This window comes from Amia ocellicauda, chromosome 2, assembly GCF_036373705.1.
Source record: "Amia ocellicauda isolate fAmiCal2 chromosome 2, fAmiCal2.hap1, whole genome shotgun sequence".
Taxonomy (NCBI): Eukaryota; Metazoa; Chordata; class Actinopteri; order Amiiformes; family Amiidae; genus Amia; species Amia ocellicauda.
The window spans coordinates 1,442,501-1,456,340 of NC_089851.1; the positions used below are offsets into that span (position 1 = coordinate 1,442,501).

Genomic DNA, 13,840 nt, shown 5'->3' on the forward strand with positions numbered 1-13,840 from the left:
TACCACAACAAGGCGCAGCGCCAGGCCGCCCTGGACCGCCTCAGCGCCCGGCTCGCAGTGCCCGGTGAGGGTCGCGCTGTCCGGCCGGGCTGGGGGTTGAGCCTTTGTTTACTGAGTGTCAGTGCCGGCCTGGCGCGGTGTCTGTGGGAGTGTGCTCCTCCTGTCCGTCCGGCCCAGAGAGGCTGCCTGCACACACGCGTGTGTTATAGTATCCGTGCAGTGTACAGAGCTATACTGAAGCAGTGTTACTACACACACGTGTATGTGTATGTTATCTGAATGTTATGTGTGTGTGTTATCTGTAGTCTCACTGCACTGTACAGAGTTATGCTAAAGTGGATGCTGCTGAAGTTTCTGCCCATTTTCTGACTGTAACCAAAAACCCCCGAGGTACAGAGCGCCAAGTACACGATTCAGGAGTGAGCAAGACTTCATATCATTATAACGATTCATATCATAACTACCTGCGTACGTCTAAGGCTTGACATTATATACTTCTCCGGTCAAGGCATCACATTCTTGTATTGTTGTGCACTTGCATAGCAAGTATATGTAACACAGTGAGGTGTTAGGCTGTCCGTAAACTAGCTGTTAACAATGATTTATTAATATTACACATTTCTAGATGACTTCAGTGTTGCCAAAGCATTGACAGACAAGTCCAGAGCTCAAGAACAGGGTGATGGGAACAATACATACAGCCATTATACATTGTACACTTTAAAAGGTATTCAAGGACATTTCACATGAAATGGTTGTCAACACGGTGTAGATGGTGTCATGGACCCAGAGGGCTCAGTCGACCTCTGTGTGTGGCAGGAGGTGAGGTATTGCTCCGCTGTCTCTGCACTCTGTTGTCTTGTGGGTGAGCGGACATGTCTCTCTGCATTTCAGTGAACGAGGTGAATAAGAAGCTGATGAACCTTCGCACGTACTACAGTAAGGAGCTGGCAAAGGTGAAGCGGTCCCGGGTGCGTGGGGGCGGCGGGGCACCGGGGCAGGTGTACCGCTCGCAGTGGCCCTTCTTCCACCACATGGACCTGTTCCTCAGCACCCAGGTCGTCCCGCGCAAGACCGTCTTCCAGGTGTGAGGGTGGGGGAATGAGAGTGTGAAGGAGTGCGATGTGAGAGAGAGTGGCTTTGTTGGAGAGTGTGAGTGAGAGTGAGGGCTGGTGACTTCAGTATTGGGCCCAGATTGGATCCAGTGCCTATTTTTGAAGTTAGAGAGAACCGTGTGAGAGTGTATCTGTTTCTGTCTTAGTGTCTCATTCTCCTGTTCCTCTCTCACTCCCCCTGCAGGAGCTTTGCGCTGAGGAGAACGGGGAATTGGAGGGGGACCCTGAGAGAGGAGGAGGAGGAGGAGCAGCACTAGGCGGGGGGGTGCCAGGCAGCCGCGAGGACCTGAACCCTGACCCGGTGGCGGCCAGGGGGGAGGTGTCGAGCCCGGTGGGGGCGGCGGCGAGAGCGGGGCTGGCGGTCTCTCGAAGACGGCCCTCGGAGACGCTGCCCCGCGGCCAAGTCAAGAGACACCGCGAGGAGTTGCTGCTGCAGGAGGCCGTGAGAGCGTACCGCAGCGCCGCCGCCTCCCTCTCCACCGCGGCCCCGCCGCCGCCGTTGCCCCCCCCCCGCCCTGAGGATGAGGACGACGTGTTCGGGAAGCACGTGGCGAACGAGCTGCGCCTGGTGGGAGACCTGCGGAGCAAGCAGTTCGCCAAGCTGCAGATCCAGAACATCCTGTTCGAGGCGCAGTTCGGCCTGTCCCAGCTGCCACCCTTCGGTCCGGGCGAGGGCCAGGGGCCAGGTTACGGGCTGGGACCCCAGCCAGCCGCCGCCACCTCCCTCTCGTCCCCTGAGGGCCCCTACGACTCTGACTGCCCCCACGAGCCCTCCTGCTTACTCCCCTGCCACTCCTCTACTCCTCCTCCTCCTCCCCCCTCCTCTCGCAGGGACCCCTCCTCTTGGAAGAGCAGCAAAAACAGCAGCAGCAGTGGCGGGGCTGGAGCTGGGGCAGGGGGTAGTGAATGGTGCGAGCCACTGGAATGACTGTCCTGCCTCTCCCCCCTCCCTCTCCCTTCAAACTCATCCCCCTCTACACCCTTTCCACGGACAGTATTACACCATCCGACTTACTGACTCACCTCAACAGCTCTCTAACTCGCATCCTAGTCTTCTGTGTCACTGTCCAGTCGTCCCAGTCTCACCGACCCGTCCCCAGTCTTCCCCAGTTTCTCTGTAGTCTGTGGAGAGCCCCGTCTCTCCCCCTCCCCCCGCCCTGGTGTCGTCAGTGTTGGCGGTCTCCAGCCCTGGTCCTGGGGGCTTCGCTCACTGATGCAGTTTTGTGTTCAGACTGAGCTATAGTAGCGGTTCAGTTGAGCTCAGAATTAGCCCAGTCTGAGCTTTTTAATGGTTGGATATTTCAGTTCAGTAATTCAGTAAGAGCTTTTCCAGATCGGCAGAGACACACGCACCCGGGTACACAAATGGAAATTGGGCTTCAAGGCATTCAAGATGGAAAACAGGAGACACTTCTTCACACAGAGAGAACAATCTGGAACAAACTCCCCAGCGAAGAGACAATTTGGGAACATTTAAAAACAGACTGGATAGGATCCTTGGATCACTCAGTTATTAATGGACACCAAACGAGCACGATGGGGTGAATGGCCTCCTCTCATTTGTAAACTTAGTTTATGTAATTTGTCTGTTGCAAGTTTTTGCTGTATTAACATCCTGTACACTTGTGTATTGTGTCTTTGGGCCGTGCTGGGAGGTGCTGATTACCCGCGGTGTCCTATCTGCCCTGGCACTGAGGGGAGAGAGCTCCTGAGACTGCTGACTGAGCACGCCAGCACAGCATTCGCACAGATAAGGACCGAGATAAGCAACGCACAGAGAGCTGCGAGCCTCTTGTGTGAAACTGACTCCCTGTAAAGATTACAGAGTTCACCTGGTCACAGCGAGACTAATCACACAGCGCCAGCCAGACCTGAACCATCTGAACAAACAGCTTCCCTGGAAAAGGCCAACACTAGGTCTCCCATAGGAATGAATATGTTTTATATCTGGGTGCCGCAATGCGATTGGATATGTGTGTCTTCATACGGCCACAGATGTAGTCAACAAAGCAATTAATCAATAATTAAATACTCTTCAGCATTTAAACAAACAATTAGTAATGTGTGTGTGTGTGTGCCATCAGCTCCTTTGTGTAAATCATACAACTGTAATGAAGGACTACTGCGGTGGGGAACCCAGGTGTGGAGTGAAAGGTGGTCAGGAACAGGCTGAGATCAATGCCAGCAAACAGTAATGTCCAGGGTAATCCAGAAGTCGTGGTCGATAAGGCAAGCAGGGGGTCAATGATCAGGTGAACAGGCTGGTAAGGAGAATCTGGGAATCACTGGTCGAGGTACACATGGAGGTCGTAAACAGGCAATCAATAACAAAAGGAATACTTAGACATGCAACAGGAACAAAGACAAGGCTTAGCAGTGAATGGAAGTCACAGAGGGGTTTATATGTGTAGCAGAGGGGAGCAGAGGGCAGTGAAGGAGAGTGCTGGTCCAGTGGGAGTTTGAGGATGACAGAACAAGTGCACATGTTGCCGAGGAATGTTAAGTGACTGATTGCTGGGGAATGTGTGACAGTCCTCCTTATGAGCGGTTCCTGACGCAACCGGGGCTCCACTTGGTGTTCTTGGAGCCCAGGCAGTACGTAAGGGTGAAATCAAAATGTGTGAAGAAGAGTGCCCAGCGCCGGTCGGGGGTTGAGCTGTTTTGCAGAGCGTATGTACTCCAGGTTGCGGTGCTCAATAAGCACCAGAAAAGGATGATGAGCGCCCTCCAACCAGTGGCACCACTCTTCAAACGCCAGTTTGACAGTCAACAGAACCTGGCGTACATGAGAGACATGAGAGGAGAAGGTAAGGGAGAAGATAAGTATATCAATGTACACAATCGCAAAGAGGTTCATGTACTTTTGCAGGACGTCTTTGACAGATGCCTGGAAAACTGACAGGGCATTGGCCAAACCAAAAGAAATTACAAGATATTTGTAATGTCCACTGCTGGCCAGGAAAGCAGTCTTCCACTCATCCCCCTTCTGTATTCTGATCAAATTGTAAGCACTGCACAGGTCCTGCGCGGACCTGCTCCATGGCAGCCGGCTCCAGAGGGGAGGGGATATCTGTATTTGACAGTGTTGTCATTCAGACCTCAATGCATAGGTTTAGTATTCTGGTGATGACCTCTGGTGGTGAGCTTGTGCATTGCGGGATGTGTGGGATACAACAGTGACAACAACCTTATATTGGCAAATATATACATCAATTTATAGGCTTGTGGTAAAGAAGTTGTCTACAGGAGCTTGGAAGCTCTGTGTTGTACAATACAGGCCTGTGCTCACCAAAGCACGACAGATTATATATTCCATAAAGCTGGGCAACAGACCCCAAAAAACTACATGCTGGTGGCAGAAGCATCATCCTCACCTGCAAGACCAACCTGTGCCAGGTCTTCTTCAATGACATGGCCTCCTCCCACATACTGCAGAGAGGAGCCTGGGTCCTATACGAACACATAGACAGAGGAGGGGTGCAGGTGGTGGCCAGAGCTGGTCATGACAACACTGGTTATGGTTGGTTCCATGACCGGCTGTCCCACCTGCACCCTCTGAAGCCGGGGAAGCCGACAGTGAGAGCGGAGATCCTCTGGGACAAGAAGGAAGAGCAGGTGAGGCTCGTCCCCATCGACTCCATGTGCAGCACTTGTCTGACATGCTTTTAGGATGTTGATCTGAAAGTTTGTAAAAGATTAACTAGATTGCTAATCTTCAATTCAATTATGTTTTTAATGATAATCTAGCGGTTCAGTTGAGCTCAGAATTAGCCCAGTCTGAGCTTTTTAATGGTTGGATATTTCAGTTCAGTAATTCAGTAAGAGCTTTTCCAGATCGGCAGAGACACACGCACCCGGGTACACAAATGGAAATTGGGCTTCAGGGCATTCAAGATGGAAAACAGGAGACACTTCTTCACACAGAGAGAACAATCTGGAACAAACTCCCCAGCGAAGAGACAATTTGGGAACATTTAAAAACAGACTGGATAGGATCCTTGGATCACTCAGTTATTAATGGACACCAAACGAGCACGATGGGGTGAATGGCCTCCTCTCATTTGTAAACTTAGTTTATGTAATTTGTCTGTTGCAAGTTTTTGCTGTATTAACATCCTGTACACTTGTGTATTGTGTCTTTGGGCCGTGCTGGGAGGTGCTGATTACCCGCGGTGTCCTATCTGCCCTGGCACTGAGGGGAGAGAGCTCCTGAGACTGCTGACTGAGCACGCCAGCACAGCATTCGCACAGATAAGGACCGAGATAAGCAACGCACAGAGAGCTGCGAGCCTCTTGTGTGAAACTGACTCCCTGTATAGATTACAGAGTTCACCTGGTCACAGCGAGACTAATCACACAGCGCCAGCCAGACCTGAACCATCTGAACAAACAGCTTCCCTGGAAAAGGCCAACACTAGGTCTCCCATAGGAATGAATATGTTTTATATCCGGGTGCCGCAATGCGATTGGATATGTGTGTCTTCATACGGCCACAGATGTAGTCAACAAAGCAATTAATCAATAATTAAATACTCTTTAGCATTTAAACAAACAATTAGTAATGTGTGTGTGTGTGTGCCATCAGCTCCTTTGTGTAAATCATACAACTGTAATGAAGGACTACTGCGGTGGGGAACCCAGGTGTGGAGTGAAAGGTGATCAGGAACAGGCTGAGATCAATGCCAGCAAACAGTAATGTCCAGGGTAATCCAGAAGTCGTGGTCGATAAGGCAAGCAGGGGGTCAATGATCAGGTGAACAGGCTGGTAAGGAGAATCTGGGAATCATTGGTCGAGGTACACATGGAGGTCGTAAACAGGCAATCAATAACAAAAGGAATACTTAGACATGCAACAGGAACAAAGACAAGGCTTAGCAGTGAATGGAAGTCACAGAGGGGTTTATACACTCACCTAAAGGATTATTAGGAACACCATACTAATATTGTGTTTGACCCCCTTTCGCCTTCAGAACTGCCTTAATTCTACGTGGCATTGATTCAACAAGGTGCTGAAAGCATTCTTTAGAAATGTTGGCCCATATTGATAGGATAGCATCTTGCAGTTGATGGAGATTTGTGGGATGCACATCCAGGGCACGAAGCTCCCGTTCCACCACATCCCAAAGATGCTCTATTGGGTTGAGATCTGGTGACTGTGGGGGCCAGTTTAGTACAGTGAACTCATTGTCATGTTCAAGAAACCAATTTGAAATGATTGGACCTTTGTGACATGATGCATTATCCTGCTGGAAGTAGCCATCAGAGGATGGGTACATGATGGTCATAAAGGGATGGACATGGTCAGAAACAATGCTCAGGTAGGCCGTGGCATTTAAACGATGCCCAATTGGCACTAAGGGGCCTAAAGTGTGCCAAGAAAACATCCCCCACACCATTACACCACCACCACCAGCCTGCACAGTGGTAACAAGGCATGATGGATCCATGTTCTCATTCTGTTTACGCCAAATTCTGACTCTACCATCTGAATGTCTCAACAGAAATCGAGACTCATCAGACCAGGCAACATTTTTCCAGTCTTCAACTGTCCAATTTTGGTGAGCTTGTGCAAATTGTAGCCTCTTTTTCCTATTTGTATTGGAGATGAGTGGTACCCGGTGGGGTCTTCTGCTGTTGTAGCCCATCCGCCTCAAGGTTGTACGTGTTGTGGCTTCACAAATGCTTTGCTGCATACCTCGGTTGTAACGAGTGGTTATTTCAGTCAAAGTTGCTCTTCTATCAGCTTGAATCAGTCGGCCCATTCTCCTCTGACCTCTAGCATCAACAAGGCATTTTCGCCCACAGGACTGCCGCATACTGGATGTTTTTCCCTTTTTACACCATTCTTTGTAAACCCTAGAAATGGTTGTGCGTGAAAAGCCCAGTAACTGAGCAGATTGTGAAATACTCAGACTGACCCGTCTGGCACCAACAACCATGCCACGCTCAAAATTGCTTAAATCACCTTTCTTTCCCATTCAGACATTCAGTTTGGAGTTCAGGAGATTGTCTTGACCAGGACCACACCCCTAAATGCATTGAAGCAACTGCCATGTGATTGGTTAGTTAGATAATTGCATTAATGAGAAATTGAACAGGTGTTCCTAATAATCCTTTAGGTGAGTGTATGTGTAGCAGAGGGCAGTGAAGGAGAGTGCTGGTCCAGTGGGAGTTTGAGGATGACAGAACAAGTGCACATGTTGCCGAGGAATGTTAAGTGACTGATTGCTGGGGAATGTGTGACAGTCCTCCTTATGAGCGGTTCCTGACGCAACCGGGGCTCCACTTGGTGTTCTTGGAGCCCAGGCAGTACGTAAGGGTGAAATCAAAATGTGTGAAGAAGAGTGCCCAGCGCCGGTCGGGGGTTGAGCTGTTTTGCAGAGCGTATGTACTCCAGGTTGCGGTGCTCAATAAGCACCAGAAAAGGATGATGAGCGCCCTCCAACCAGTGGCACCACTCTTCAAACGCCAGTTTGACAGTCAACAGAACCTGGCGTACATGAGAGATATGAGAGGAGAAGGTAAGGGAGAAGATAAGTATATCAATGTACACAATCGCAAAGAGGTTCATGTACTTTTGCAGGACGTCTTTGACAGATGCCTGGAAAACTGACAGGGCATTGGCCAAACCAAAAGAAATTACAAGATATTTGTAATGTCCACTGCTGGCCAGGAAAGCAGTCTTCCACTCATCCCCCTTCTGTATTCTGATCAAATTGTAAGCACTGCACAGGTCCTGCGCGGACCTGCTCCATGGCAGCCGGCTCCAGAGGGGAGGGGATATCTGTATTTGACAGTGTTGTCATTCAGACCTCAATGCATAGGTTTAGTATTCTGGTGATGACCTCTGGTGGTGAGCTTGTGCATTGCGGGATGTGTGGGATACAACAGTGACAACAACCTTATATTGGCAAATACACTCACCTAAAGGATTATTAGGAACACCTGTTCAATTTCTCATTAATGCAATTATCTAACCAACCAATCACATGGCAGTTGCTTCAATGCATTTAGGGGTGTGGTCCTGGTCAAGACAATCTCCTGAACTCCAAACTGAATGTCTGAATGGGAAAGAAAGGTGATTTAAGCAATTTTGAGCGTGGCATGGTTGTTGGTGCCAGACGGGCCGGTCTGAGTATTTCACAATCTGCTCAGTTACTGGGATTTTCACGCACAACCATTTCTAGGGTTTACAAAGAATGGTGTGAAAAGGGAAAAACATCCAGTATGCGGCAGTCCTGTGGGCGAAAATGCCTTGTTGATGCTAGAGGTCAGAGGAGAATGGGCCGACTGATTCAAGCTGATAGAAGAGCAACTTTGACTGAAATAACCACTCGTTACAACCGAGGTATGCAGCAAAGCATTTGTGAAGCCACAACACGTACAACCTTGAGGCGGATGGGCTACAACAGCAGAAGACCCCACCGGGTACCACTCATCTCCACTACAAATAGGAAAAAGAGGCTACAATTTGCACAAGCTCACCAAAATTGGACAGTTGAAGACTGGAAAAATGTTGCCTGGTCTGATGAGTCTCGATTTCTGCTGAGACATTCAGATGGTAGAGTCAGAATTTGGCGTAAACAGAATGAGAACATGGATCCATCATGCCTTGTTAGCACTGTGCAGGCTGGTGGTGGTGGTGTAATGGTGTGGGGGATGTTTTCTTGGCACACTTTAGGCCCCTTAGTGCCAATTGGGCATCGTTTAAATGCCACGGCCTACCTGAGCATTGTTTCTGACCATGTCCATCCCTTTATGACCACCATGTACCCATCCTCTGATGGCTACTTCCAGCAGGATAATGCACCATGTCACAAGGGTCGAATCATTTCAAATTGGTTTCTTGAACATGACAATGAGTTCACTGTACTAAACTGGCCCCCACAGTCACCAGATCTCAACCCAATAGAGCATCTTTGGGATGTGGTGGAACGGGAGCTTCGTGCCCTGGATGTGCATCCCACAAATCTCCATCAACTGCAAGATGCTATCCTATCAATATGGGCCAACATTTCTAAAGAATGCTTTCAGCACCTTGTTGAATCAATGCCACGTAGAATTAAGGCAGTTCTGAAGGCGAAAGGGGGTCAAACACAGTATTAGTATGGTGTTCCTAATAATCCTTTAGGTGAGTGTATATACATCAATTTATAGGCTTGTGTTAAAGAAGTTGTCTACAGGAGCTTGGAAGCTCTGTGTTGTACAATACAGGCCTGTGCTCACCAAAGCACGACAGATTATATATTCCATAAAGCTGGGCAACAGACCCCAAAAAACTACATGCTGGTGGCAGAAGCATCATCCTCACCTGCAAGACCAACCTGTGCCAGGTCTTCTTCAATGACATGGCCTCCTCCCACATACTGCAGAGAGGAGCCTGGGTCCTATACGAACACATAGACAGAGGAGGGGTGCAGGTGGTGGCCAGAGCTGGTCATGACAACACTGGTTATGGTTGGTTCCATGACCGGCTGTCCCACCTGCACCCTCTGAAGCCGGGGAAGCCGACAGTGAGAGCGGAGATCCTCTGGGACAAGAAGGAAGAGCAGGTGAGGCTCGTCCCCATCGACTCCATGTGCAGCACTTGTCTGACATGCTTTTAGGATGTTGATCTGAAAGTTTGTAAAAGATTAACTAGATTGCTAATCTTCAATTCAATTATGTGTTTACATTTTTAATGATAATCTTAAGAATTGTGCTTTAAGTGGATAAATACAATTAAATCACTGAAGTAATAGAACAGTGAAGTTTAAACCTTTGTGATTTAATCCTGATTCATGATTTCTGCTGATTGAGCACATTAATCTTATGGAAATATTTTTGATTCTTCCTGACCAGGTTTAAACATCGACATCCACATTCATTCATAATCTTGATACATTGTAACAATCATTTACCACATGAAATGCAAGGGTGCAATCGTTTTATCTGTTTCCTTAAGTAAATGAAAATCATTAAGATTTCAATACTAGCAACACTGCACAGAGGAACAAATAACACACACACACACATAAACACAGAGACACACACGCACACACACACACATAAACACAGAGACACACACGCACGCACACACACACACACACACAGACTCACTCACTGATTTGAAACGTGTATCTTTCCTTTTGAAGAGAAGCTGAATTCTGCCCAACAGTTCAACCTTATCATTCTGCATGTGAAATCACCCCTTCCAGCCCAGCCCCCTCCCTCGCAGGGACTGTATATTAGGAGCCTCTGTTTCTCTCTCGGCTCACAGACTCTGTCAGCTTCTCCTGCACAGTCCTCTCAGACACAGTCCTCTCAGACACCATGAGCAAGATCATCGTCTATGAGCATCCTGACTTCCAGGGGTTCAGCAGAGAGTTCACCTCTGACGTCCCCAACTTGAGGGAAGTCTGCTTTGACGACTGCATCTCCTCCGTGAAGGTGATTGGGCAGCCCTGGGTGCTGTACAGGGACCCCAACTATCAAGGGCAGCAGAGGGTCTTTGAGGAAGGAGAGTACGCCAGTGTGGAAGAGCATGACACCATCTCTTCCCTGCAGCTGGTGACCGAGGACCTGTCAGACCCTCAGATCACGCTGTACGAGCACGAGCGTTTCAAGGGCAAATGCATCGTCCTCACCTGTGAGACCAACCTGTGCCAGGCCTCCTTCAATGACACGGCCTCCTCCCACAAAGTGCAGAGAGGAGCCTGGGTCCTGTACGAACACATAGACAGAGGAGGGGTGCAGATGGTGGCCAGAGCTGGTGATGAGAAATCTGCATATGCATCAAGTGACAACCGGCTGTCCCACCTGCGCCCTCTGAAGCCGGGGAGGCCAACAGTGACAGCGGAGATCCTCTGGGACAAGAAGGAGGAGCAGGTGAGGTCCGTCACCATCGACTCCATGTGCAGCCTGAACCACAGTGACCACAAGCAGAGCTTCTCTGCAGGGCTGAGCCGAGAGCATGAGGTCTTGATCACTGAGACCTTCACATTCAGCGATTCGTCGCAGATAAGCAAGGGAGTGAGCTTCAGCATCGATGTGTCTCAGGCGAGGCTGAAGTTCAATGCTTCCACCTTCTCTGTGGAAAAGGGAGGAAGCAACACGAAAACCGAGAGGAAGAAGGTCCAGGTCAGCCTGCCAGTCAAACTCCATCCACGCACCAAGCTCACTGTGAAGGTGGTGAGGGAGGAGGTGGATGTGAAGGTGCCAGTCAAGCTAACTGTCACTCAGGGGGGGCGCAGTAAGACAGAGTATGGGGAGTACAGGTGCCAGTCTCGGCTCGCTCTCACCGCTGAGTACAGGGAAGAGAAGCTGTAGATCAGAGCAGAAAGGCAGGACAAGGAAGGAGAGGGATAAACCACTCTGACACCATAGTGAAGGTCCTGCCATTATAGTACAGATTTACATTCATTATTTGTCTGGCATGTGTGAGCTGAAAGTCTGTAACTTTTGTTTTCTGTAACAAAGATCATTAACACTAGCTTTTTAATCCTTCATTAAATGTTTTACATTTTATTGATCATCTTACGATTTGTGCTATAGGTGGATAAACACAATTAAATCAGTCACTGAATAGAACAGTGGATTTTAAACCTTTGTGATTAAACCCTGATTGAGTACAACCATCTAACTGAGATATGTCTGATTCTTCCTGACAATATTTTTAACTTTAGTAACAAAATAAATAAAAGTTGTGTTTGGAATGTACTGTGAAATCATCTGTAATCTGTCCAGTTGATATTTTACTGTTGTCTCCTGCTGAGAAACTCAAAGTGCAGGGTGCAGCAATACTGTACAGCACGGCTCTTCAGCGTTCACTGGGTTAAACTTGGTAATTTGCATTTTCATGTGCATATAAATCTTTAAACAAACCACATTAATGAATAAAGAAAATCAATTGAGAACTCCTTGTAGTGATTGACACGCACACACACACACACACACACACAAAGCCCAGCACTGACACAGAAGAAGTATAGCACAGGCACTGGGTGTGAGTTTATTACAGAAGCTTGTGGAGAGACAAGAAAGAATCTGCACAAAGGCAGGGCTCATGCTTTCCAACTCATCTGTAACACACCAGGGAAGCACATTGATCCTGTGAACACATGGGAGTCAGCGTCTATGTCTTGCCTTCCCTAATCGGCGATGTAGCGCTCCAATACACAGCTTCAAAGGGTTAAAGTGCTTCTATGGTCAGATGACCAACAGCCAGCACCACCTTGTTCAAAGAGGGCAGGGTCCTCTGAAATACCTTTACATATATTTGTTTTTAATTTACACTGAGAAGAATTGGCTTCTCGCTTTACAGATTCTATCACAACTGAAAAACAATTTCAGAAGATGAGATTTGGTGATTGTGAAATAACTATAGAGGAGATATTTAATTATGTTATGGATCTGAAGACTAATACAGTGAGGGAAAAAAGTATTTGATCCCCTGCTGATTTTGTACGTTTGCCCACTGACAAAGAAATGATCAGTCTATAATTTTAATGGTAGGTGTATTTTAACAATGAGAGACAGAATAACAACAACAAAATCCAGAAAAACGCATTTCAAAAAAGTTATAAATTGATTTGCATGTTAATGAGTGAAATAAGTATTTGACCCCTTCGACTTAGTACTTGGTGGCAAAACCCTTGTTGGCAATCACAGAGGTCAGACGTTTCTTGTAGTTGGCCACCAGGTTTGCACACATCTCAGGAGGGATTTTGTCCCACTCCTCTTTGCAGATCCTCTCCAAGTCATTAAGGTTTGAGGCTGACGTTTGACAACTCGAACCTTCAGCTCCCTCCACAGATTTTCTATGGGATTAAGGTCTGGAGACTGGCTAGGCCACTCCAGGACCTTAATGTGCTTCTTCTTGAGCCACTCCTTTGTTGCCTTGGCTGTGTGTTTTGGGTCATTGTCATGCTGGAATACCCATCCACGACCCATTTTCAATGCCCTGGCTGAGGGAAGGAGGTTCTCACCCAAGATTTGACAGTACATGGCCCCGTCCATCGTCCCTTTGATGCGGTGCAGTTGTCCTGTCCCCTTAGCAGAAAAACACCCCCAAAGCATAATGTTTCCACCTCCATGTTTGACGGTGGGGATGGTGTTCTTGGGGTCATTCCTCCTCCTCCAAACACGGCGAGTTGAGTTGATGCCAAAGAGCTCGATTTTGGTCTCATCTGACCACAACACTTTCACCCAGTTCTCCTCTGAATCATTCAGATGTTGGCAAACTTCAGACGGGCCTGTACATGTGCTTTCTTGAGCAGGGGGACCTTGCGGGCGCTGCAGGATTTCAGTCCTTCACGGCATAGTGTGTTACCAATTGTTTTCTTGGTGACTATGGTCCCAGCTGCCTTGAGATCATTAACAAGATCCTCCCGTGTAGTTCTGGGCTGATTCCTCACCGTTCTCATGATCATTGAAACTCCACGAGGTGAGATCTTGCATGGAGCCCCAGACCGAGGGAGACTGACAGTTATTTTGTGTTTCTTCCATTTGCGAATAATCGCACCAACTGTTGTCACCTTCTCACCAAGCTGCATGGCGATGGTCTTGTAGCCCATTCCAGCCTTGTGTAGGTCTACAATCTTGTCCCTGACATCCTTGGACAGCTCTTTGGTCTTGGCCATGGTGGAGAGTTTGGAATCTGGTTGATTGATTGCTTCTGTGGACAGGTGTCTTTTATACAGGTAACGAGCTGAGATTAGGAGAGTCCCTTTAAGAGAGTGCTCCTA

The 13,840-nt window shown here is 48.2% G+C and overlaps 2 protein-coding genes across 2 annotated transcripts in view; both read left to right on the forward strand.

Moving 5' to 3' along the window:
- LOC136761387 (uncharacterized) overlaps positions 1-3,169 on the forward strand; it is a 3,509-nt gene extending 340 nt beyond the window's left edge. The window contains exons 1-3 of the mRNA XM_066716161.1: positions 1-64; positions 895-1,085; positions 1,300-3,169. The exon at positions 1-64 is cut by the window's left edge and continues 340 nt beyond it. Coding sequence (XP_066572258.1) covers positions 1-64; positions 895-1,085; positions 1,300-2,043 — 999 coding nt within the window. The 3' untranslated portion in view covers positions 2,044-3,169. The remainder of the gene's footprint in view (positions 65-894; positions 1,086-1,299) is intronic.
- A 7,229-nt stretch (positions 3,170-10,398) lies between these two features.
- Positions 10,399-11,893, forward strand: LOC136712390 (epidermal differentiation-specific protein-like). Its single transcript, XM_066688950.1, has one exon. The coding sequence runs from the start codon at positions 10,428-10,430 to the stop codon at positions 11,421-11,423; it is 996 nt and encodes a 331-aa protein (XP_066545047.1). The 5' UTR covers positions 10,399-10,427; the 3' UTR covers positions 11,424-11,893.
- Positions 11,894-13,840: the final 1,947 nt, after the last annotated feature.